Consider the following 26,497-nt stretch of genomic DNA (forward strand, 5'->3'; position numbering starts at 1 on the left):
TTAAATTTTTATGATGTCTACCATTCTGACATATCATTTTGACATGCAATATTCAGGAAAAGATACGGCCTTTATAGGAATTTTCAAGGCAGTGACCTTGTGAGCTAATTTTAACTCCAAATGACCCATTTTTTTAAAATATTCTTGCCATTGTTAGTCTGCAAACACATGTAAAGTAACAATTTTAGCCCACAATGTTTACAAAGTATTTATAAAGACAAACATTCTGACAAATTTTTATGAAAATCCATTAGAAAATGGGGCAAATGGAGCGTAAACAAGTCATGGTGCTTTCTATGATTTGACCTGGTGGTCTAGTTTCTGACACCAAAAAAACTGGGTTTCAAACCTGACCTAGTTTTCATAAAGAAATGTATTTTCACCCCGTTACATGAAGCCCAGCTAGACAATGTGAGCTATGCTAAGTACTAATAGGTTTTATCCTAAGACTTTAAACTGATGTTTTTTAAAAGAAGACAAACTGACCTAAATGCTAGAGGAAAATACATTCAGGCCAAGTTTAGCAAAGATTAGGTAGAAAGTACGACTTCTAGAATGTCTTTTTGTGTACTTTGATGCAAAGATTAGGTAGAAAGTAAGACTTCTAGAATGTCTTTTCCTGTACTTTGATGCAAAGATTAGGTAGAAAGTAAGACTTCTAGAATGTCTTTTCCTGTACTTTGATTTAGAAACCTACATTTTAAACCAAGAGGACCCAATTTTGAATGTTTGGCCCTGGATGACTAAGTCTCAAACTCATTCATGATAAACTAAGGTGGGCATTCTGAATACATTTCATTAAGATTATGTTCAAATTGTCACCTGTCAACCAAATATCTTAGACATTTACACGATTACGTTTACACTCTTTGTGTTAATAAGGTGAGCTAAACAATTCACATCAATGGTGGCCTTCTTTGTTTGCTGATAAAACAGCTCACTATATGCTTTGACTAGTAAATGTCTTAGTAATGTAGTAGGTTTGTAATTGTATATGAAAAATACTAAAATTTAACCGTTAGCCTGCATGCAGCAAGTGATTCTACCTTTGAGACCCGTGCAGACCAAGATCAGCCTGCATGGACAAAACATGTAGGCAGATAATGGTCTGCACTCTTTTCTATTAAGTCAGTAATTTTCAGCAAACACCACTTCGAAAGATAAACGGTACTGCCCAAACTGAATGATGGACCAGTTCATTTTAGAAATTTAGCAGGCTAAAGGTTAAATTCAACAAGCAATGCACACACGAAGTTCATTTTGAAAGAAAATGTTTTTCTTAAAAAAAAAAACAAAAAAAAAAAAAAAAAAACATCTTAAAAGAATATTTACCATCTTCATGGGCATACCGAACATGCATGTTAAGTGCGCTACTCTTTTTATAAGTCTTTGGACATTTGTCGCATTTAAATGGTCTTTCATCTAAATGTGTCTGATAGTGCTGTTTCAGCGCACCCTGGCTGATAAACGTCATTAAGCACTGGTCACAATGCACGTCTTTTACTGTCTCATGCGCAACTTTTGTATGATTTTTCAGCCGCACTGAAAATAAAGAAGTATATATTTAAAGAAGTTTTGATAAAATAAAAATTAAACTTCTTGCTGGAAATATCAATACAAGTAGAAAAGTGAATTGTTTAAGGTATTCGATCCATAAATAGGAAAGGGTTGTTTCTACTGAACAACAATTAGTAAATAAGATGATCATAATAATATAATAGTAAGCATAAATCACTACAGTCATGTTTTTAGACTGAAAAATGATAAATTTTACACTGTGATATTTGGATTTCCATAGAAATACCATTGGAAACTATAAAATAAAAAAAAAAACAAGAGGGCCATGAAGGCCCTGTATTGCTCACCTGACCTACTGACCTACAGATCATCAAGATTAACATTCTCTCCAAGTTTCATTAAGATATTGTCATAAATGTGACCTCTAAAGTGTAAAATAGCTTTTCCTTTGATTTGACCTGGTGACCTAGCTTTTGACCCGACATGACCCAGATTCAAACTTGACCTTGAGATCATCAAGATTACCATTCTGACCAAGTTTCATGAAGATACAGTTATAAATGTGGTCTCTAAAACTTTTCCTTTGATTTGACTCGGTGACCTAGTTTTTGATCCCACCTGACCCAGATTTGAACATGATCTATACATCATCAAGATGAACATTCTGACCAAATTTCATTAAGATATGGTCATAAAATTGGCCTCTACAATGTAAACTAGCTTTTCCTTTTATTTGACCTGGTGACCTAGTTTTGATCCTACAAGATTGAGCCAAAAATGTGACCTCTAGAGTGTTAACAAGCTTTTCTTTTGATTTGACCTGGTGACCTAGTTTTTGACCCCATATGACCCAATATCAAACTCATTCAAGATTTTATTAAGGGTAACATTCTGACCAAGTTTCATTAAGACTGGGCCCAAACTGTGACCTCTAGAGTGTTAACAAGCTTTTCCTTTGATTTGACCTGGTGACCTAGTTTTTGACCCCAGAAGACCCAATATTGAACTCGTCCAAGATTTTGCTGTGGGCAACATTCTGACCAAGTTTCATTAAGATTGGCTCAAAATTGTCACCTCTAGAATGTTAACAGTCAAACTGTTGATGATGACGACGACTGACGATGGACACAGGGCAATCACAAAAGCTCACCTTTGAGCACTTGAGCACTGCTCAGGTGAGCTTAAAAAATTCTGTAATGTATTTCTGTCATGTAATTTATATTTACTTTTTCAGCAGATAATATTATACTTTCAAATGATACTAAAATTATGTGAGTTTAGCAGGCATCAATATTTCATATATTTTAAAGGCACTGCTATTATAAAAACTTTGTTATTTGTGGACTGGCTACCTTAAAGGCATGATCAGCATTCTCTAATCAGAGTTGTCAGACGAAAGCAAGCACAGTCTTTAGCTTTACTGTTTGAAGGACTGTCTTCTTTTCTTTTTGTTGGATTAACATCTTACTGACAAAAGTATACCTGGAAGTTCACATGGTAACTTTCCAGCTTTTCATGGTGGAAGAGAACCCCCAGGTGCCCGCCTGACTCCATCCAACATTATTTCCTTAAAGGCTGGCATTTGTGTAGAACCGTCTACCTTCAGTACAACAGCTGGATGACAGATGGGTGACTTCCTTACATGAAGAATTCTAAATCCCAAGAGAAGTTTGAACCCACACAGGTAAGTGGAGGTAATTTGAAGTTATTGATGTTAACCATTTGGCTGAGGCCAGTAGTTTGTCTGACTCTTACACGAGTGATGTCATAATTCACATCTATCAATATGACTGCAATACAACTGTTTTAACTAGAGCTATCACTAAAGGTGATGAATGTACCCCCCACCCATGCACTGACACAGTACATTGCAATTTGACGCACACAGGACTGCATAATTATGTGGACTGTATGCATATAGACTGTATGTATACAGTATCGTAACAAAAAACAAAGTCCCATAACTATGCAAAATATTTATCTAAAAGAACGTAACATGCACCATGCACAACTAGGGTTGATACTGATCACTTGTGTGAAGTTTCATTGTGTGCAAGGGATCAGAAGATTAGGCGCGCACAAGGTGGCATATGCAGACTGTATGTACACAATATGTTAACAAGAAACAAAGTCCCATTACTCTGCAGAATATTTATCTAAAAGAATGTAACATGCACCATGGAGAGATGGTGCACACAAAATTGTGTCTATGTATATAGTACAGTAACAAAAAAAGTCCCATAACTCTGCAATTTTTCTATGCCCCATGCACAACTACTGTTGTTACTGATCACTTGTGTGAAGTTTCATTAAATTGTGTCAAGGGGATGAGGAGAGATGGTACGCACAAGATTGTGTCTATGTATATAGTATAGTAACAAAAAAAGTCCCGTAACTCTGCATTTTTTTTCTGAAAGAACCTAACATGCCCCATGCACAACTACTGTTGTTACTGATCACTTGTGTGAAGTTTCATTAAATTGTGTCAAGAGGATGAGGAGAGATGGTGCACACAAGATTGTGTCTACGGACAGACAGACAGACGGACAACCTGAAACCAGTATACCCCCCACTTACAACTTGGTTGTTCGGGGGGTACAACAAAGCATGGACTTAATCTGAGCATACATTGTTGTTAAACATGAAATGTGCCATGCCATGGGAAAACCAACATAGTGGGTATGCGACCAGCATGGATCCAGACCAGCCTGCGCATCCGCGCAGTCTGGTCAGGCTCCATGCTGTTCGCTAACAGTTTCTCCAATTCCAATAGGCTTTAAAAGCGAACAGCATGGAGCCTGACCAGACTGCGCGGATGCGCAGGCTGGTCTGGATCCATGCTGGTCGCAAACCCACTATGTTGGTTTTCTCATGGCACGGCTCAAATGTTTGCAAATAATGTACACAATCTCCAGATGAGACCTTCAGAGAAAATTTGAGTAAAGCAAACATTTTCTCTACACAAACAGGAAGTAAAACCAGCATGATGTCAGAATAATAAATAATGTTTCAACAGGGCCATATCTCCAGAAAATACAATCAAACATGAAAGCCTGTAACTTCAAGTTGATGATATATACCATTTTTTATAAATTTCAACTGGATGGGAACAATATAAGGTTTTGAGTACACAATATTTTAATGCAGTTGTAACATTTAGAAGTCTTGAAAGGGCTTTAACTCTATAAAAACAAGAGGACCATGATGGTCCTGAATCGCTCACCTTTCCCCACATGACCCAGTGTTGAACTGAGTATGACGTCGTTATTTCTATTATTTGACATAGTGACCTAGTTTTTGAGCACATGTGACCTAGATATCATCAAGATAAAAAATTCTGACCAATTTTCATGAAGATCCATTGAAAAATATGGCCTCTAGAGAGGTCACAAGGTTTTTCTATTATTTGACCTAATGACCTAGTTTTTGAAGGCACGTGATTCACTTTTAAACTTGACCTAGATATCATCAAGGCAAACATTCTCACCAATTTTCATGAAGATCTCGTGAAAAATATGGCCTCTAGAGAGGTCACAAGGTTTTTCTATTTTTCGACCTACTGACCTAGTTTTTGACCGCACATGACCCAGTTACAAACCTGACCTAGATATCATCAAGCTGAACATTCTCACCAGTTTTCATGAAGATCCATTGAGAAATATGGCCTCTAGAGAGGTCACAAGGTTTTTCTATTTTCAGACCTACTGACCTAGTTCTTGACCCCACGTGACCCAGTTTCGAACTTGACCTAGATATCATCAAGGTGAACATTCTGACCAATATTCATGAAGATCTCATAAAAAATATGGCCTCTAGAGAGGTCACAAGGTTTTTCTATTTTTAGATCTACTGACCTAGTTCTTAACCCCACGTGACCCAGTTTCGAACTTGATCTAGATATCATCAAGGTGAACATTCTGACCAATTTTCCTGAAGATCCATTGAAAAATATGGCCTCTAGAGAGGTCACAAGGTTTTTCTATTTTTAGAACCTACTGACCTAGTTTTTGACCGCACGTGACCCAGTTTCGAACTTGGCCTAGATATCATCAAGCTGAACATTCTGACCAATTTTCATGAAGATCCATTGAGAAATATGGCCTCTAGAGAGGTCACAAGGTTTTTCTATTTTAAGACCTACTGACCTAGTTTTTGATCCCACATGACCCAGTATCGAACTTGACCTAGATATCATCAAGGTGAACATTCTGACCAATATTCATGAAGATCTCATGAAAGATATGGCCTCCAGAGAGGTCACAAGGTTTTTCTATTTTAAGATCTACTGACCTAGTTTTTACCCCCACGTGACCCAGTTTCAAACTTGACCTAGATATCATCAAGCTGAACATTCTGACCAATTTTCATGAAGATCCATTGAGAAATATGGCCTCTAGAGAGGTCACAAGGTTTTTCTATTTTTAGACCTAATGACCTAGTTTTTGACCCCACATGACCCAGTTTCGAACTTGACCTAGATATCATCAAGGTGAACATTCTGACCAATATTCATGAAGATCTCTTGAAAAATATGGCCTCTAGAGAGCTCACAAGGTTTTCCTATTTTTAGACCTACTGACCTAGTTTTTGACCCCATGTGACCCAGTTTCGAACTTGACCTAGATTTCATCAAGCTTAACATTCTGACCAATTTTCATGAAGATCTTGTGAAATATATGGCCTCTAGAGAGGTCACAAGGTTTTTCTATTTTTAGACCTACTGACCTAGTTTTTGATGGCACGTGACCCAGTTTCGAACTTGACCTAGATATCATCAAGGTGAACATTCTGACCAACTTTCATAAAGATCCCATGAAAAATGTGACCTCTAGAGTGGTCACAAGCAAAAGATTACGGACGCACGCACGCACGCACGGACGGACGGACGACGGACGCCGCGCGATCACAAAAGCTCACCTTGTCACTTTGTGACAGGTGAGCTAAAAATAGCTCTGATACTCTGCACTGTGATCAGGTTATGTCTACTTCATGTTTTCATTTGGGTTTAGTGCCATTTTTCCTCATTATTTCAGTCATGCTACTGCACACAGTTAACCTGATCAGTGTTTAAGGATTCTGTACAAGTGCTAACCTTTTTTCCACAAGTAACTGCAAACTTCCCCACATGAATCAGAGGTGGAGGTTGAATGATTGTTTTACACAACGTCTTTTATTAATCTTAAAAGACAACATATGCCTCTCCCAGGGATCAAACTTATGACCTTTTCACCTATAGATCTGCCCTCTCATTACAGAGCTAAGTGGTCAAACATATGAGGAGCTGAGTACACAAGAAGTATGACTGATGGATGGACTGACAGTCAGACAGTTGGAAACACTATATGTCTCCAAGGTCTTTGACATCCAGGGCATGAAAAAGTACAACAATATACTTTAATTACATTACCTGGTGTGATAAATATCTTGTCACATTTCTCACAAGGGTATGTCCCTTCTTCAAAATGTACATCTTTCATATGACTCTGAAATGTAAGAATGGAACGAGTTTGCCCCTAACACAAACAGCCTGACCACAAGTGAATGTAGGCAGAAGAATCTAATACTTGTAATATAGTGTTCTACTGTTGTGCAATAGTAGAGCCACATCAGTATGAATGGTCGTACTTGCCATGTAACAGGAAGATATTGATATATTGGGTTTACCTGGTTAAATCTATAATTTCCTCCACCCTTTTTACATACTGTAATACAGGAGTCCTGTCCCAACACGTTGATATGTGTGACATAATTTTCATACACATCTACTTCAGCTGGTTTTTTACATGAAAATGCGCATAATTCCACTTTTATTTTTAAATTAATATTAAAATATTACATTTTTAAATATCTTTCAGTTCACACCATTCTGTATCTGGGAGAGCTGCGAGTCTACCAAAAAGAAACCAGTAGTGTAAACCCCAGACTTTACTTTTTGAAAGAAGAAAATGCATGTTATGTCAAACATTCTTTCCACTGATTAAAGTCTAAGTACAAGCAATTAATAAGTGAAATATATACATAAATCATACCTTTATTTGTCCTCTTTCTATCATTTTACCACACACCTCACAAATCATAGAAGCCGGAAGAATCTTCTTTGTCGGCTCCTCTCCAAAGTTCACATCGCTGAACACTTCCATTATCTTTTTTCTACCTTTCCTCCTCTTTGGTCTTTCTTCTCTTCTCTTCTGCATCAGTAGATCTTTGTGGCATGTGTGACTTACAAACGATGACTTTAAACATACTCTGGTGCACTTTTTGCACTGAATTAAGTTTTCAGGACTGTATTTTTTCTTTCCCTCTTCTGTATTGTGTTGTGCCAAGTGATTTTGAAGAAGATGTCTCCTAACTCTTAGCCCACATATTTTACAAGCCTCGTAATATTGTCCAGATATTATCTGTTTCTTTTTCTTTCGTTTTGGTACTAAGTCCCAATCATAGTCAATGGATTCTCTATAGATTTCATTTCTGAGGAAACTTTCCCGCTCATTTCTTGCTCTTTTCGCTTTTGTATGTTCATCTAAGTTTTCTTCCTCTTTTACATCTTCATTTCCTTTTTTCTGAAATCGTTTGATTTTTACCTTTTTGCTCTTTTGTTTCACTAACTCTATTTGTTCGAGGACTTCCTTATCAGCTCTATATTGTGACTTATGATTTTCTCTTAGGTGAGACTTGTATCTCCCTATTTCATACTTCAAACCGCACACACGGCAAAAGAGCATTAACCTTTGTGGAGTTAGTAAAAACGTCATTCCAAAAATATTAAATTGTGTGTTTTTCTTTCCCATTATTAATTCCTCTATTGCATTCTCAAACACAATATCTAATTCTGATTTTGGAGACACATTATCTGTAGCTATATCTGTTTCATTTTTTTCTGATCCTGAAACTTCAAAAGCACTTTCTTCAAAACCCTCACTCTCCTTTCTCTTTTTAGGTATATTATTTGCTTTTTTCTGCATTAATCTTCTTTCCAGTTCTTTTTTCTGTTCCTCAACAGTTCCTTTGTCTTCATCCCCTGAATCAACATCGCTGTCAGCATACTGTACAAAATTGATATTTCTTTTCCTTCTCGGTCTTATACCAGACATATCTTCATCCACATTGTCTTTTTGCATCTCTACTTCCTCGCCTTGTAAATGTTCGGTTTTCATATGAGACTCATATTCTGAATGTAATACGTTCTTTGAGCAAATCTCACAGTGTTTCCTGGGGTAATTCCTTTTATTACTAGTTGACCTGGAACGGTATGTTTTCTTCACTATGTTACCCATACTCTGTTTCATATTTTCAAGAACTTCCTCTTTTGTAGCAACAATTATACCAACAGGTCCTTCATTTGCTGTTTCAGACAGTTGCTTATCCATGCCTATTGTCTGTTTTCCATTTTGCTCCTGTTTGATTGACTCCAAACTATCAACTGACACTATACAATTCTCCATATTTTGGTTTTGTGGTTTTTCACTCTCTGTAAAAATGTCTAAGTCTGGTGTTACGTTTCCAATAACGTTTTCTATATTAAATATGACACCACTTTTCTCATCCTCATTTTCATTCACTGTCGGTACCATTTCATGTTTTCTTTCAATGCTTTTTGTATTGTCCATCTGTGGGGCTTCTACATTTTCACTTTCAACCTTGATTCGAATATCGACCACCTGTTCTGAATCAGTATTTTCAAAGTCATCACCTACAGTATCATCATCATCATCATTGTCCTTTTTCTCATTGCATTCAAGCAAATACGAATCAACCGTAACAGTTGATGATTCATTTACGTCTTGTAGACAATCTTCTAACTTAACAAAACAGGTTTCTTCTTTAATGTCCTCAATGTTTACACCAGAACTCTTTGGTGTTGCATTATTGCAGACAAAAGGTGTTGGATATGCTCTCCTGTTTTCCATAACAATTTTGTATTCTTCTACTTGTGGATTATTTTCAATATGTATGTGCAGCTGGCAAATGGTTGGAAATGCCACAAAACAAGAATCACATACAAATGGACTGGTTTCATCTGTGTCAATGTGAAATGCACCTGGTCTACAGAGGTGAAAATACTTGTTTGTAACTTCCTTATGTACTGCAAAATGTTCATAAAAATTCTTCATACTGTTGAATGTCTCTTCACACAGTCCACATGCAAATGGCATAAGATCCTGCGCTGCATTTGTCTCTGATGTTACCGGTCCTAAAGTATGATTATATTTTCGTCTATGACCCATGGTGAACCTGTATACAAAAATAATCAATTAACACTTGAGCTACACCATAAGAAAACCAACACAATGCGTTTGCGACTAACATGGATCCAGCAGGCTGGTCAGGATCCATGCTGTTCGTTAACAATTTCTCATCTTCAAAAGCGAACAGCACAGATCCTGACAAGACTGCACGAATGCGCAGGCTGGTCCGGATCCATGCTGGTTGTACTTTTAGCTTTCTACTAGGAATAATATTTTATATATTACACATTTATTGAATGACTTGCTCATAGTTTTGTTCGTGACAAGCAAGCCATTCAGTTAGTGTTTTCTTTCATGACATCAGGAATAAATTTTCATACCTATTCTCTTTTCTTCAAGTTTTAACTTCAGCCCAACAAAATTTAGTCTTGAACTACAGACTGGTCTATAGCACAAACTGTTGACCAGCTTATATATAAAGACACATGTAATACTTAATAATACATTGTACTTAAAATATATTCTCAAACATTTTATATTAATAATGCTAAAGTATGTTTAACTTAGAACTATTGTTTGAAAGTTAATAAAGTACTTTTCTACATGACAGTTGCCATGTCTAGGCATAAACATACTAATTAATGTATAACTTTCCTCTCCCACTACATGCTAGATTTTGTGTTGTATTGCATATATATTACATGTGACCTGCTACATTACCACTGTTTTCTGTTCTATATCTATATTGATGCTTTATTCATGGTTTATACATTGCTTATTACAATTAAAATATTTCACATTCATGTATTATCTGGTAATCAAAAATGATATAGTTACAGTGTCATAGACATAAGAGTGAGGGTCAGTGTCAGGGCAATGTTTCACGTAAGTAGCCGTTTGGGTTGTGGAACTCACTAGGCAGTGTGCCCTGACACATTAAATCAACCCTCGGCAGGATACAGGAATGCTGGGTCATTAGGTCCCTGAACAAAGTTCAGAAGCTACAGCAAAGCTTTCAGCAAAACAAAGCACTTGATTAATCAATTATTTCTAACGTTAACAAGGGCCATAACTTGTATTACAGTAAGACAAGACTTACGTACATTGTAACTGAGTTTTTTTCATTACAATTTATTACAATTTAACGTGTGACTATGTCATAAAATTTTGTTGATTTCAAATTTTGATCACAGACTGTGTGAGAATTTTACTTGTTTGCTGAGATTTGCTCCTGTGAAAAACAATACAACATACATTTGATGATGAGTAAAAGTAGACATTAAGATACAGCAAGCTAACTTTAAACCAAATTTCAACCAAATTTTCCGAGTCAAAAAAGCTAGCCAATGATTTCAAAGAGCTATAAAAATGCAGAAGCATAAGAACATGAAGAAAATTTTACATGCAAAGCGACAAGTGGAAGTATATATGAGCCACGCCATGGGAAAACCAACATAGCCGCTTTGCGACCAGCATGCGCACCCACGCAGTCTAGTCAGGATCCATGCTGTTCGTTAAGGGTTTTTTTAATTGCAATAGGCTTTGAAAGCGAACAGCATGGATCCTGAACAGTCTGTGCATATGCACAGGCTGGTCTGGATCCATGCTGGTCGCAAAGACACTACTGATGATTTTCTGGTGCGGCTCATATACATTAGTCACGTCAGTAACTGTTATAACTGTTTTAAGTTATATTTATAACCTATTTGAGTTACTGTAATTCACCTAAGCTTTAGGGGTAGCAAATAATAGTATTTTGGCTGTCCCATATTTATCACCTATTTCAGGTACCAGTACTTTTTCAACATAATTCAAGTACTTTTAACCTTTGTTAGTTAAAAAATATAGTTAACTCGGGTACGTTATTACAAAAAGTATTTTTGCTGCTCTCAAAGTAAGGACAATAACTTAAATTGGGTATACCTTAAAACAGTTACACTACTGACTGAATGTGTAACAATGCTTACAGTGAACAGTTTCCAGATTCATTTTTAAATTTGGTTAATGTGTTTTAGTTCACCTGTGCAAAGATATTCCACATTTTGTTTGTTAACACCCTATACATGCTAGAGGTCATAATTTTGATCAGATCTAAATGCAACTTTGTCAGCCTGGTCAGATAATTATCATCAAAATTATGTACCCATGTTTTATTGAGTGAGCTATAGGACCATTTGGTCCTCTTGTTTTTGTATGTTTAGGACTTATAAATTGGAAATGATTAAATCCATTTTATTGTAATGATTGTGCAGCTATAACTTGCCAGTAACCTCATCATGGAATAGAAAGAAAGCCCTTACTTAATTTTTGGCAAATACTTGGTTTTTCCCCTTCCACTACCACGCCTCTGACCTCCACCACCTCTGCTGCGAGCACCTCTGATGTGACCACCTTTGGCTCTAGCTCTACCTCTCCCTCGTTTCCTATTGGTGGTTGAAACAAATGCAGATTTTTCTTTCATATTACAGATAAATGAATTACAGCAACATGTAGTGCAATAGTTTTTGTATCAAACAATGTGTTTCAATCATCTTTATAATAGTGCAAACTTTCACTGTGATAGCTTTAAAGCTACCAAAATTAGGATAACATGTCAAATTTGTCGAAAGTGTTTGTCACAAGTGTAACCCACAATAACGTGACACTTTAACCTAACTAGATGCCCACAGGCAACATGTCGAGCCCGCCGGCTGTCAAAAGGACTAGGAGTTGCACATGACACCCTGTCTCATTGAGGCAAACATTTACACCAAATAAAAAATGACTGCAAAAAGTTACAATATAAGTTATTTATAGTAACAACAAAGGGAAGTAAATCTTTAAAAAAAATCTAAGTCCACATAAAATCCTTACCAGTAGAGATAGGTCAAAATACACTTCAAAATTGGATGTAACATGCATATTGTACTACAGAAAAGTGGTCTTGATTTTTCCCTATGTCTAGTAATAAAAAAGTTACAATATAAGCTATTTATAGTAACAACAAAGGGAAGTAATTCTAGGTTCTTGCACATAACACTCCATCTCATGATCGTGAACAATTGTGCCAAGTAACATCAAAATCCCTCCATGCATGAAAAAGAAATGCTCCGGACAAAGTCATTCTTGTATCTGACCTTTGACCTCTAAGTGTGACCATGACCTTAGACCTAGGGTCCTGGTTCTTGTGCAAGACACTCTGTCACATAGTTGTGAACATTTGTGCCAAGTAACATCAAAATCCCTCCATTCATGAAGAAGAAAAGCTCCGGACAAAGTCATTATTGAATTTAAACTTTGACCTCCAAGTTTGACCTTGACCTTTGAGACAGAAAGCTGCGGTTTGCGTATGACACTCTGTCTCACTAAAGTTAACATTCATACCAAATATAAACGAGACTGCAACATGCATGCCAAAGTTATGGTCCAGACAAACAAATCCAGAGGGATGGACACACGGACGCAATTACATTGAACAGCCATTTGGACAACTATGTCTTCGCTTCCGCAAGCAGGCTCGACAAAAACAGTGCCCTCCGTAAGTACTGGGACAATGTGTTAAAACAAGAGGGCCAATATGGTCCTCCATAAGTACTTGGACAATGTGTCCTAGTTTTTAACCCCACATGACTCAGATAAATAATAATCCAGATTATACCAGACAAAAATTCTGAAATACTTTCAAGCACTTAAACAGGGTGCATGTACCACGTGACTTTTTCGCTAATCTGGGGTGCCAAAAACATGGCGGACTGCTCGATAAAGGTAACATTTTCTTAAATATCTTTTCAGCAACCTGTTCAAATAAAAGGAAACATAGATGAGTGCCGTCTCATATGAAAATCCGACACTCGGCTACAAGTTTTCTGTCTCAAAGTCCGTTCGTTTTCTCTAAAAGTGCAACCGCGCAACCGAAGTGAACAAATTTGATGATGTTAAGACGGGGGACATTTTCGCAAATTCAATAAATAAACCCTTTAAGAGACCGTAAAAGGCTATTTTGCGACACGGATATTTGTACGAGTATTGTCTTGACATATACACTTTAAGAAATTACAAATTAAGAGCCTTCAATAGCTTCCGAGACCGGATTTATCAAGTTGCTAAGCGGGGTCCGTTTTTCTTAATGCTAAGACGGGGGCTTGATTTAAAGATTTGTGATTAAAAGTCTATCTACTTCATTTAAGTTTTCCCGATGTTTACACTGCTTACTGTAAGAAAAATTTCGTTATATTTGTAGTAGAATTCAAATGGTTATGACATGAAAGCTTTTCGCCGAGTGTAAAATGTGAAATTTTACCTAAGGTGAACTACTTAGTACTTAATTTGACTGATTTTATTGAAAATGCACCAACTTTCCATTTATGTATTACATTTCTAGGTCGACTAAAATGGCATGTGTAACCTTTGTAACAAATACTGTTAAGTTTTTGAAAAATCAACAGTTTGTATTTAATTCTATTTCAGTCGCGTTAACTTTGAATTCTTTTTTTCGGCTGAATGAAATACATTTGCGCATCTGACATTAGCGTCAGTAACAGATGTAAAAAGAAATCGGAAATTGTACTGGTTTCGTTGGTCATAAAATGTATATGTTATTTCCAGATCTCTTATTTTAAGACATTTTGTTCGGAATGTCCTTTTTGGTTTAAAAAATATGAAATATTATTATCAATGTAGTACTGAAGTGCATAAATTTACATTTCAGACATTTGTGTGCCAGGAATGTGGAAAGACATATAAGTCCAGAAAAAGCCTTCTGCGTGGCTTTATTTCCAGAAAGAGGCGATAGAAATCACTGATCTTATAACTGCGGCAATCGGTCTTTCCCGGTGAGACTAATAATATTATTACTAGTACAATGTATATTATAATATTACATGTATTACTAGTATATTACGACCTTACATTGGCATATATTAAGCATTGCTCATTTTGTCCATCTCCTTTTAACTTCTAGAAATTGTTTTGACTATAATGTGGATTACTTTACATCTTTCACAGCTGATATGACATGGTTTGCAGGAGACCGTAAATGGTGGATATTTTGGTCCTGTGTTTCAATGACCCTTAATCATTCCCATACAGTATGCATCGGTGTCCAACTTCCCATTTTGTTGTATCGAATACGACGAATAGCCTATACAACCCACAGAATATCATTTTACTGAGCAGTCGTTTGAATGAAGTACTGGCCTGCGATGTATACGCTCATCTTTTTTGCAGATCGACTAATATACATGAAGGCTTTAATTCTTTTTCTGTGTAATTATTTTTTTGCAACAACGTACTGAGAAACTTGACAGTGTTAACGTTTTTGCGTGCATTCATAAATAATTTTACCTTACTCACAACTTATTTGTCTTTATTTACTTTCCATTTTATGAAATTTAATGCCAGTTGTATTGTGATCAGTTTATCGAACCATTGTTCCTGGGAAGAACCGGCACCATACTCAAATATTCTTAAAAGAAATGTCCACTTTCTTTCATAAGAGACATAGTCGGTTTCGGGCTTCGAATCATGGTCGTCTGTGAAAGAGATCTTACAACTCGACAATTGAGGCGGTCGACCCCTTTATAGTATGATTAAGTATCAAAATGATCACTGCGTCTATCAAACCAGTAGTGTGTTTTATGATAAATATTGGCTCTGAATTATGTTTTCTTTTGTTGTAATTCAATGGTTTAAAAAAAAGTTCTTTAAACTTTAACCTTCGAACATTTACTACGATTTCACAACACATGTGAAGAAATTACTGGCAATTAAGACTGATAATTCAATACATGTATCTAAATAACATTCGAAAGTATGATAATTTACTTCAAACTGAAGTTCAGATATGCATTCCAACAAAAGCGATAAAAACAGCACAGTTATGATCTAAAGAGAAAAAAATGAGATTAACATTGCTGTGCAGATTCTCAACCATTTCAGTGGTTGCCTTAAGAAGCAAAGCAAAAGTAAGAACTTTAGAGACCTGTTTCAGCTAGCATGGCCAATGACCAGTAGTTTCGGCAAAAGTAGTCTCCCTTGAATATACAAGGATCGCGGACCCGATAACCTTTTTACTATAGATTTGTTTAGAAAAATAATTTCAAACATTAAAAACGTATTTTTATCGTTATTTAACAAAATTTTATAACCTCGTGAAGTAATCTTTATTTTTTGCCCTTTATTTCAATATATCTTTTATCGCTGTGATACAAAAACTTATTGCTTCCATTTTTATTTGAAGTTGATGACTATGGTTTCTATGTATTTCTGTACAGAAATTTTGAAAAGATCGGTTATGTCAGGTTATCGAAAGTTAAACCAAAAGAAGCAAACTAACTTAAGCAATGAAGACAAAACCAATGCGATAAAAACAGACTTACTATTTTTCCAAAGCCTACCTGGAAATGTAATAAAACTATTAAGATAGGGTGTCACCCAGGTATTGAAGTACTTCCGGGTCGTTGTATCCTAGGAAGCAGTTAATTCTTTGAAATTTGAAGTTCCCGATTTGAAGCCATCTCTGCTTTGACTTGTTAAACATTTTGTGTCATTTCCTATGTCTTTAACAGTTGTTTTGTCCGTGTATTTTCCAGGACAACATTTCTGTGCGGAAGGATTAAAAACTGTTCCAGACTGGCGGCCATGACAGATGTGGATTGGAAATCATGAAGAGTGACTGAGTACTTTGGTATGTAGCAAAGACGTTCATTGTTGATGATAGTGTTTCTTTATGATTTATTGACATTATTCATCTTCAGAAATACAGAACTCTCAATGCTGTAAATTTGTTGTGAAATTCGCCACTGAATCTATGTCCAAAAGTGCTTGTTTTACTATACAGCAAAGGAGAAATTGTACCGGGCCGACACCATAGAGTGAAAGTTGGTGAATTTTTCATTAAATCAGTCAAATTAAGTATTTCACCTTAGGTAAAATTTCACAGTTCACAGTCGGTAAAAAGCTTTCATTTGTCATGACCATTTGAATTTTAACATACATACAACGGGATTTTTCTTATAGTAAGCAGTATAAACATGGAAAAACTTAAATGAAGCGGGTTAATGAAATACAAAAGACTTCCATAACCAAGTCATTGAATCACGTCCCCTTCTTAGCATCAAGAAAAACGGACCCCTGCTTAGCAATTTGATAAATCCGGCCTAGGAAGCTATTGAAGGCTCTTAATTTGTAATTTCTTAAAGTGTATATGTCAAGACAATACTCGTACAAATATCCGTGTCGCAAAAAAGTCTTTTACGGCCTTTTAAAGGATTTATCAATTGAATTTGCGAAAATGTCCCCCGTCTTAACATCATCAAATTTGTTCACTTCAGTTGCGCCGTTGCACTTTTAGAGAAAACGAACGGACTTAGAAACAAAAAACTTGTAGCCGAGTGTCGGATTTTCATATGAGACGGCACTCATCCATGTTTCCTTTTATTTGAACAGGCTGCCGAAAAGATATTTAAGAAAATGTCACTTTTACCGAGGTATCCGCCATGTTTTTGGCACCCCAGATTAGCGAAAAAGTCACGTGGTACATGCACCCTGTTAAAGCAAAATGCAGCCCTTACTGCATACAAAAGGGTTTTCTTATATTTTAACAGGTGACCTTTTTTTGGAAATGAACTTTTATCAGTATACTTGCCATTGATGTGATTGAAGTATTTAATTTTTTGCCTTCACTGGGCAAAGCTCAGGATGTATCTTTAACAAGAAAATTACTAGCCAAATTCTTCATGTCCGAAAGAGCCTATATGCTATAAGCGTGCAGTTAACAAGGCACAAAAAAGTTGTTTAGAATCAATCAACAAGATCAAGAAATGACTGAACAACTGGGAAGAGAAAATTGTAACATTAAGTGTTGGTTTCTTTGGTGTTTAACATCACTTTAAACTATATCTCAGTCATATCATTGCGGTCAGGTATTGCACCCTTTCTTGGTGAATCCAGTACAATTAGAGTCAGTACTGAAGTACCAACATGACAAGAAGACAAAAAGATAGAAGAGTAAAATTAAAAAAAAAATTTTACTTACATATTTCGACAAGACTGAAGGTTTTCATCATCTGTCATGCTGTCCATAGGGGCAAGTCTGCAAACAAAATCAAAACAAGAGCTGTCAGTGGACAGCGTGCTCGACTACTCTCAGTGCTTGATAGTATAATATAAGCAAAATATGAAAGCAATACCTCAATGGACTTTGAAAATATTTGGGGTGGTACGCAAACTTTAACATTTATTCTAAGTTGAAAAGGGGCCATAATTCAGTCAAAATGCTTGATAGAGTTGCCTCCTCCATTTTACAGACTGGGATCATGATGGTAAACAAGTATGCAAAATATGAAAGCAATATCTCAATGGACTTTGAAAATATTTGGGGTGGTACGCAAACTTTAACATTTGTATGACGCCCACGCTAACGCCGACGCTGGGGCGAGTAGGATAGCTCCCCTATTCTTCGAATAGTCGAGCTAATGAGCCTTGCCATAAGAAAAGCCACATAGTGGCTTTGCGACAAGAATGGATCCGCGCAGTCTGGTCAGAATTCATGTTGTTCGCTTTCAAAGCCTATTTGAATTAGAGAAATCATTAGCGAACAGCATGGATCCTGATCAGACTGCGCAGATGCGCAGGCTGGTCTGGATCCATGCTGGTCGCAAAGCCACTATGTTGGTTTTCTCATGGCGTGGCTCAAATGTTTTTTAGACTGATTGTGTTTACTCCTGAGAAGTTATGAACATGATGAACAGGATCAAATACATGGTCTGTATTAATATCTGCTAATATCTGTAAAATGCATAGGGCTGTAGTTTAAACAATTTGTTGCTTTCTAAATCAAACGAAGATACGGCATTGCGAAGAATGGTAAAGAACAATCCATCTCCCAAACAGACCAAATGTCTTTATATCTCTACGCTAGATATGCACATGTAATGACCAAGATTAAACTTTCGGAAACTGGTCATCAACCCAAGATTAATGTTCTTGCTGCATTATCTTAACTAGTAAACAATTCCTCATTTCACATTGTTTCAGGAACATAATTATGTGAATCAGAATTGAGGCTTATTTGGGTATAAACATTTCATATGCATTAAATATGTATTCACTGAAGTGACTAAGGATAATATTATGCACATTAAACACGACTTGTAAAACTAGTATACCAGCATGACCAGTATAATTTAACGATCTTCACTACATACCAAAGGAGCATGAACCTGTACTGTTAAATCAGATATTTTCGCGAGGCATTTATTTTAGAAAATCGTGCTTCAGAACTAATTCACAAGGTTAAACTTAAGCAAAGAGGCATGACCGGTATAAAATATGCACAATTTGGACACATTTCATTGTGGATATATTTTTGCAATGTTGTGACACTTGCGAATATAGCGGCCATTAATCCCTCGCGAAAATTTGACTTAACAGTTTTTGTTTGATATCGATTTGATACTGGTTTTTGATTTGGATATTAATACTGTACCAACTGAATTAGCACCCTTTCCAGTCTGCAGTTAGGTGAGGCAAGCATTTGTTGGGATATAAAACCCGTAGTGTCACAAATATTAACATGATAAAAAATAAGCAATAATTCTCACTTACATTTCAGACAGATCAGAGTCAGGCTCTGAATCACTTTCCGAGTCTAGAACAGACTCAGACTCTGAAATTTCATCTCTGCTTCTGAAATTCTGAACAATGTTCCTCTCGGCTGGCTCATTTCTAATCATGTTGTTGCTGGAAGTAGTAAAATAAGTAAAAACATTGTATTTTGTCACAACAATTTTCTTAATATTAAAAATACAATCTTTTATAGCCTTAAGCAATGTTAAAGGGCTTTTCTATTATTTGGTCCCATGAACTTATTCTTAAGTGAGGTTTTACACTCAAACTGGAAGTACATTCCATGTGTTCCATAAAAACAGTTACTATGAAGATCAAACTCCGTACTAGTAAAGTGTTAGAATGGCCTATAACTGAGTATAGGACATGAAAGAGTGTGGTCTATAAAATTTCAGCATCCACAAGTTACAAGAAGATATTGAATTGCTGGCCACCAGCTTGCCAGTCCAGTACAGGGTTACTAATTTCCTTAAAAATAATCGGGTAACACTTTACATTTTGATCAAACTGTCCAATATTGAGAATTATCATACCTTAGAGCAACTGGCGTTGAAGATGAAGGTTCCACCTTAACCTCAGCCAGCATATTTCTTTGATCTTCAGCCAAACTTGTGCTGAAACTGAAGGGATATTCCCCTGGTGTCAGTTCATCATGTTCAGTGAAAGCTTCTGTACTTTCAAGGGTTTCTTTCTCTTCAATCTTCAATTTTTTGTGTTTTTCAGTCAAATCCATGATAGCTTTTCCACTTTCTAGTTTTTTCAGCAAGGAACCAGTACCAAAATATTTAAACCTGTTTTTCTTTACTTCTTTCATTACAAATAGAATTTCCACTGGCTCAATTGTTTGCTTATCCAATTTACTTGCACATTTTTTTAATGTTCTCAAAGCTCTGCATTTCTGCATGCGCAGAGCTTGCTTCTTGTTTTTTAGTTCATCTGTCTTGCTTTCACATTGTTTTTTAGTTCCAGGTTTTAATTTTTTATGTTTGTCTGTAATCATGGTAATACTATATTCTTCTGCATCTTCATCATGTTCATATGAAATGTCCATTTGGGCGGTTGTATCTAAAAAGCAGAACATACCAGCTGAAATGTTTAGTGACAATTTCTGAGACAAATGCCCTGAAAAGTGGGGGCATTTAACCACATGTTCAAAAATTATCTACAATGCTGATTGACCATTGGGACATGATTTTAACAAACACACAGATGACATGATGATGTTTTTACAGGTTAAACATTATGAATTGGAAGATGCTTATTCTAGACCAACATGCTGTTACATCGTGTATACTATAGCACGAAATTTGAAGCACGAGAAAGTGGCTTAAAATATTAACGCAATTAAAATTGTTATTAATTTTATAACGGATTTCAGTTATGCCCCTGATTGATCAAAAGGGAATTAAGCTGAATGAAAAGCTGAAAATTCTTATGCCAGCAGATGCTAGTAGCCATGGAAATGTTTGTTTGTTTTGGGTTTAACGCCGTTTTTCAACAGTATTTCAGTCAAGTAACGGCGGGCAGTAAACCTAACCAGTGTTCCTGGATTCTGTACCAGTACAAACCTGTTCTCCGCAAGTAACTGCCAACTTCCCCACACGAATCAGAGACGGAGGATTAATGATTTCAGACACAATATCGTTTATCAAATAGTCACGGAGAACATATGCCCCGCTCGAGGATCGAACTCGCGACCCCGCGATCCGCAGACCAACGCTCTACCTACTGAGCTAAGCGGGCGGGTTTATGGAAATGTATTAAACAGGTAAATAGATGGGACAGCAGTGCCTTTGAGTAATAATGGCCCTGGAAGAAGAAAATGTTAACGCTCTCAGGCAATTATTGCCTTGCAAGGGTCATCATCATTCAAAGGCACTGCTCTCCCATTTATTAATCTTATAATTTGGGAACATAGCCTGTACCTCAAAAATTGGGAATTTTGACGCGTAAATGTTCCAAATTGGGAAATATTTAGTCCCATAGGATATCGTAAGAATGTGTTCGAGCACTTTCTCATACACTTGTTGTACATTGTGCAAACTCTTTAACATACTTCCGTTATAAAATTGTCTATAATTTGGTCAATGTTTGTGTAATTTTGATGGACTTTTTTTCAGAATGTAGATTGGGAATTTTTGCACTAATTTTGGCAAAAATACATACTTTCTGGCATTGGGAAAAACAGCAGAAAACAAGAGCTGTCTCCATAGGATGACACATGCCCCCGATGGCACTTTGAATGAATAGTTATGGCCGATGTTAGAGTTTAGGACCTTTGATGTACGGACCTGGGTCTTGCGCGCGACACGTCATCTTACTGTGGTACACACTCATGCCCAATAATTTTAAAATCCATGCATGAATGACAAAGATATGGACCGGACACGCCCATCAATGCACTATCATGAAATATGACCTTTAACGTCTAAGTGTGACCTTGACATTTGAGCTACGGACCTGGGTCTTGCGTGCGACACGTCGTCTTACTGTGGTACACATTCATGCCAAGTTATCCGAAAATCCTTCCATCGATGACAAAGATATGGACCGGACACGAATGCACTATCATGAAAAATGACCTTTAACGTCTAAGTGTGACCTTGACCTTTGAGCTACGGACCCGGGTCTTGCACGCGACACGTCGTCTTACTGTGGTACACATTCATGCCAAGTTATTTGAAAATCCATCCATCGATGACAAAGATATGGACCGGACACAAATGCACTATCATGAAAAATGACCTTTAACGTCTAAGTGTGACGTTGACCTTTGAGTTACGGACCTGGGTCTTGCACGCGACACGTCGTCTTACTGTGGTACACATTCATGCCAAGTTATTTGAAAATCCATCCATCGATGACAAAGATATGGACCGGACACGAAAATTGCGGACAGACTGACAGACCGACAGACGGTTCAAAAATTATATGCCTCCCTTCGGGGGCATAAAAAAACCTGTACAGACTTGTGTTGGCTTATGGATAGAATTTCAGGTCGTCTTACTGTGGTACACATTCATGCCAAGTTATTTGAAAATCCATCCATCGATGACAAAGATATGGACCGGACACGAAAATTGCGGACAGACTGACAGACCGACAGACGGTTCAAAAATTATATGCCTCCCTTCGGGGGCATAAAAAAACCTGTACAGACTTGTGTTGGCTTATGGATAGAATTTCAGGTTCCTGTAGAAAAATATTATTAGACTGAAAAAAAAAAACCAACAACAACAAAAGTTTGTGTGGTGTGCAAAATATTTGTCCACTCACTTGATAAAACCTGACTAACAGATTTAAACTGACGAGATATGAAAACGCAACAAACATAATTTATGCCTGAATATATATATTACTTGTTTGCTTTGAATGCAAGTAAAAGTACAGGATTACATGGCACACCTGCTAGGTTTTTAAGAGATGGCGCTGATATTTTGAAATTTCCTATCACTTTTATTGTAAACACGTCTATCTCTGAAGGAGTTGTTCCTTCTGATTTTGTGTGTGTGTTTGGGTTTAACGTCTTTTTCAACAATTTTTCAGTCTTATAAACAATGGTGTCTACTTGTAGCAGTGAGCACAATGCCCAACTTTATAGTGCTGCCTCACTGGAATATCACGCCGTAGACACTTGGCATTTTACCCCACCCAGTCACATTATACTGACACCGGGCTGACCAGTCCTACACTATTCCCTTAATGCTGAGCGCCAAGCGAGGAATCTGCTAGTACCATTTTTTACGTCTTTGGTATGATCGAACCCACGACCTCCCACACTCGAAGAGGAGTCGACGCTCTACCACTAGGCTGCCGAGGCGGTTCCATTCTGAGCTAGAGTAAATCAGGTTACACAAGAAAGGCAGTACATTGGAGGTAGGTTATTATAAACCTTTCAGCATCATAAGAATTGTTTCAAAAGTTTTAGAAAGGGCTGTCTACACTCAACTGGAATCATTTTTGACAAAGCACAATATTATTTATGATCATCAGTCAGGTTTTAGAAAGTGTTATTCTACAGATAGTTGTTTGATTCATCTGTTTTATATACTATTAAGTGGAATACTTCAAAAAATCATTATACAAGTATGATAATGATAGACCTTCAGAAAGCTTTTGATATGTAGTTAATATCTTGTTTAGAAAATTAAGAGCTGATTACGCAAAATTAAGCATGCTTTTTTCCTATGTAGAGGTAAAAAGTGCATGGTTTGCATAGGGTACTAGGTCAATAGCCACCTAAGCCTACAGTAAAGTCATAGCGGAGTTGTCTCCCGTTTTTCCAAATATTTTACCCAGGATCATTTTTTTCAGCTCAAATAACTCTTTTTCCGAAAATTATATCTGAAATATTTTTTCAGTCTACATATTTTGATGCAGTTAGCTATATATATATCTAAAATAGATAGTTCTTACCTGAAGTTTGTATTTTTAGTTACAGTGCCTACCATTTGAGTTATTGCTAAATATTTTCATAACTTGTTTCAGTTATCATAAAATATTACAAAGCCCTCCTGTGCCAATTCCTCATTTTGAATGAGACTAATGCAATTATTTCCTGAATCCTTGAAGTTTTATCTTTCCAGCTATGCAGTAAAATTGTTTACGCAAGGCTGATAAAGTTTTACACCAAAGTTTTAAATCTATAAAACTCTTGACCTCCCATTATGCTTATCAGGTCATGATCAGACTAAAAGAGAATTTGATTAACCGCAGTTTGCTAATTTCACTTTAAAGGTCACTTTGTGAGAACTGTTAAGACATTTTTTGAATAACTTACCTGAGCTAACTATATTTTATAACTAATACAGGTTATAAAATGCTTGAAAAAGTAACTGAAATAGGTTACATAACTTAAAACAGTTACACCCCTGACTGTCAATAGGCATTTTTTTTATCAGTTGACATAATTGTTCACAATTATATTATAACTAAGGTCAATGGAAAACTTAAATTATCATATAGACAAAACAGATGTCTGGATTTTAACACAAGGAAACTTTTATGTTCTGCACTTTTACAATGTCATTTTGATTATTCTTGTTCATCCTGATATGAAGGTCTGAATAAAGGTTTCAAAACACTAATTACAGGTGATGCAAAACAAAATAATTAAGATTCATAAAGGGTTATTCTCCTAGGGATTCTGTTACCTGGCAAAATTATGTGCACCTAAATATTTTAAATGTAGAAAATAGAGTGAAAGCAACTATGACTCAATCATATGCATAGAGTGTTTTATGGCACTAAGTCTCGTCCTTCATAGTTGATCGATAATTTTGTTAAAAGTCCCAGATCCACTCAGAAGAATTTTATGTTACCTAGTATTAATAATAACACTAATAAACAGACATTCTATTATACCGGATGTAAGGAATGGAATTTTCTTCCTGAAAACATAAAAAATGTTAAGAATATTAAAACTTTCAAAAGGTTAATTAGTTAAGAAATTTCCTTGGATAAACAAACTTCAGAAAGTAAAATTGTTTTGTTTGTTTGTTTTGGGTTTAACGCCGTTTTTCAACAGTATTTCAGTCATGTAACGGCGGGCAGTTAACCTAACCAGTGGTCCTGAATTCTGTACCAGTACGAACCTGTTCTCCGCAAGTAACTGCCTACTTCCCCACATGAATCAGAGGTGGAGGACTAATGATTTCAGACACAATGTCGTTTATCAAATAGTCACGGAGAACATACGCCCCGCCCGAGGATCAAACTCACGACCCCGCGATCCGTAGACCAACGCTCTACCTACTGAGCTAAGCGGGCGGGCTAAGTAAAATTGAGTTTGTATATTACTGATCTGTATGTGATATGTGTATTCTGTAATAAGTAAGTTTAACACAAAATGTGATAATGTTTGATAACAAAATAATGTATTAATTGTGATAAATTTTATGTAATGTGTTATGCATACTTATAGTAATCCTGTGTTGTACCAAATCTGGGTATTTCTTACTCTAGTTTTCCTTTATTACACTGTATCTTTTAGTAGATTAGCATATGGACCCCTTGGAAATAAGCTTTTAGCTTAATGGGTTATCCATAGGTCTCTAGCTTTCTCTAAATTATAACACCTGGCTTAGAATTCTCAGTTTTATTAAAAGTATGCATCTTACCATAATCTTAAATACAGATTCATTTTGTTTTTATGACCATCTAAAGAAATTATTTTTATATGCTGTGATATTATATTTATTGCTTTGTGTTGTGTTTTATGCTATTGATCTTAAATGTCAATAATTATAAATAAATAAATACTACAAAAAGCATCACACTGAAATCTTCAACACATGATACCCATTGTGTTAATTTTACGGTCTGTTGTGATGCTTAAATTTGAAGTCAATGAGTATAGAGTATCGAGATGTGTATGTGTTGATGCTTTTGTTGTAAAAAATATTCAGGTAAAGGTTTGTTGCATTTTCATATCTCAGCAGTGTATGCTCAGGGAAAATTTGTAATAAATTAGGCAAGTGCTGCTCGTCAGACAGTGCCTTTTGAAAAGAGACTGTTAGCATTTAGAAAACTGTTTCAAATCCTGAACATATTCAATCTGGACATAAAGTTAAACTTTTGCAATCTAGTTCTACCTTTCCTATGGTTATTGCTACCCTAAGCAGTCAGGGTGTAACTGTTACAAGTTATCGCAGTTTATAACCCATTTCAGTTATTGCTTATACTTTCATAACTTGTTTCAGTTATCATTAAATATTACAAAGCCCTCCTGTGCCATTTGAATGAGACTAAGGCCACACCAAATTTAAAAGTTGTTAATCGGATTTTTTTCCTGAAAAAATTAAGGCGGCGAGCGAAAAAATAATTAAAATATTTTTTTTTTGTTTCGAGAAAATCAGAAGTGAGCGAAGAGCGAAGAAATATGTTTCTCTTATTTCGGCTCTCGATTAACTAATAAAAACCTAAAAATATAATGTATAGCCCTTTTACATTAGAAATAATTTACCTAGTATGGAGAAAATATGGGAACATTTTGGTTTGGGTACATTATGACCTGCACAACAAAGCGAACTCATAGTAAGATAATAACATTGGCATACAGTTCAGTGTAATCAAATAATGTATGCATTTATAAATGTTGTTAGAAAATATGTATTATACAACAATGCATAAGTCTACACCAGAAGAAACGATCCCCATAACTCTTGATTTGAATTCGACAGAGTTAT

At 36.1% G+C, this 26,497-nt stretch overlaps 1 protein-coding gene across 1 annotated transcript in view; it reads right to left on the bottom strand.

The window, feature by feature from the left end:
• Positions 1–20,361, bottom strand: part of LOC123531742 (uncharacterized) — a 29,949-nt gene extending 9,588 nt beyond the window's left edge. The window contains exons 1-7 of the mRNA XM_053518140.1: positions 19,844–20,361; positions 19,290–19,424; positions 17,719–17,775; positions 12,005–12,127; positions 7,548–9,750; positions 6,926–7,001; positions 1,333–1,542 (exon numbers count right to left, since the gene is read on the bottom strand). Coding sequence (XP_053374115.1) covers positions 1,333–1,542; positions 6,926–7,001; positions 7,548–9,750; positions 12,005–12,127; positions 17,719–17,775; positions 19,290–19,424; positions 19,844–20,361 — 3,322 coding nt within the window. The remainder of the gene's footprint in view (positions 1–1,332; positions 1,543–6,925; positions 7,002–7,547; positions 9,751–12,004; positions 12,128–17,718; positions 17,776–19,289; positions 19,425–19,843) is intronic.
• Between the last annotated feature and the right edge of the window lie 6,136 nt (positions 20,362–26,497).

This window comes from Mercenaria mercenaria, chromosome 11 (genome assembly GCF_021730395.1).
Source record: "Mercenaria mercenaria strain notata chromosome 11, MADL_Memer_1, whole genome shotgun sequence".
Classification (NCBI taxonomy): domain Eukaryota; kingdom Metazoa; phylum Mollusca; class Bivalvia; order Venerida; family Veneridae; genus Mercenaria; species Mercenaria mercenaria.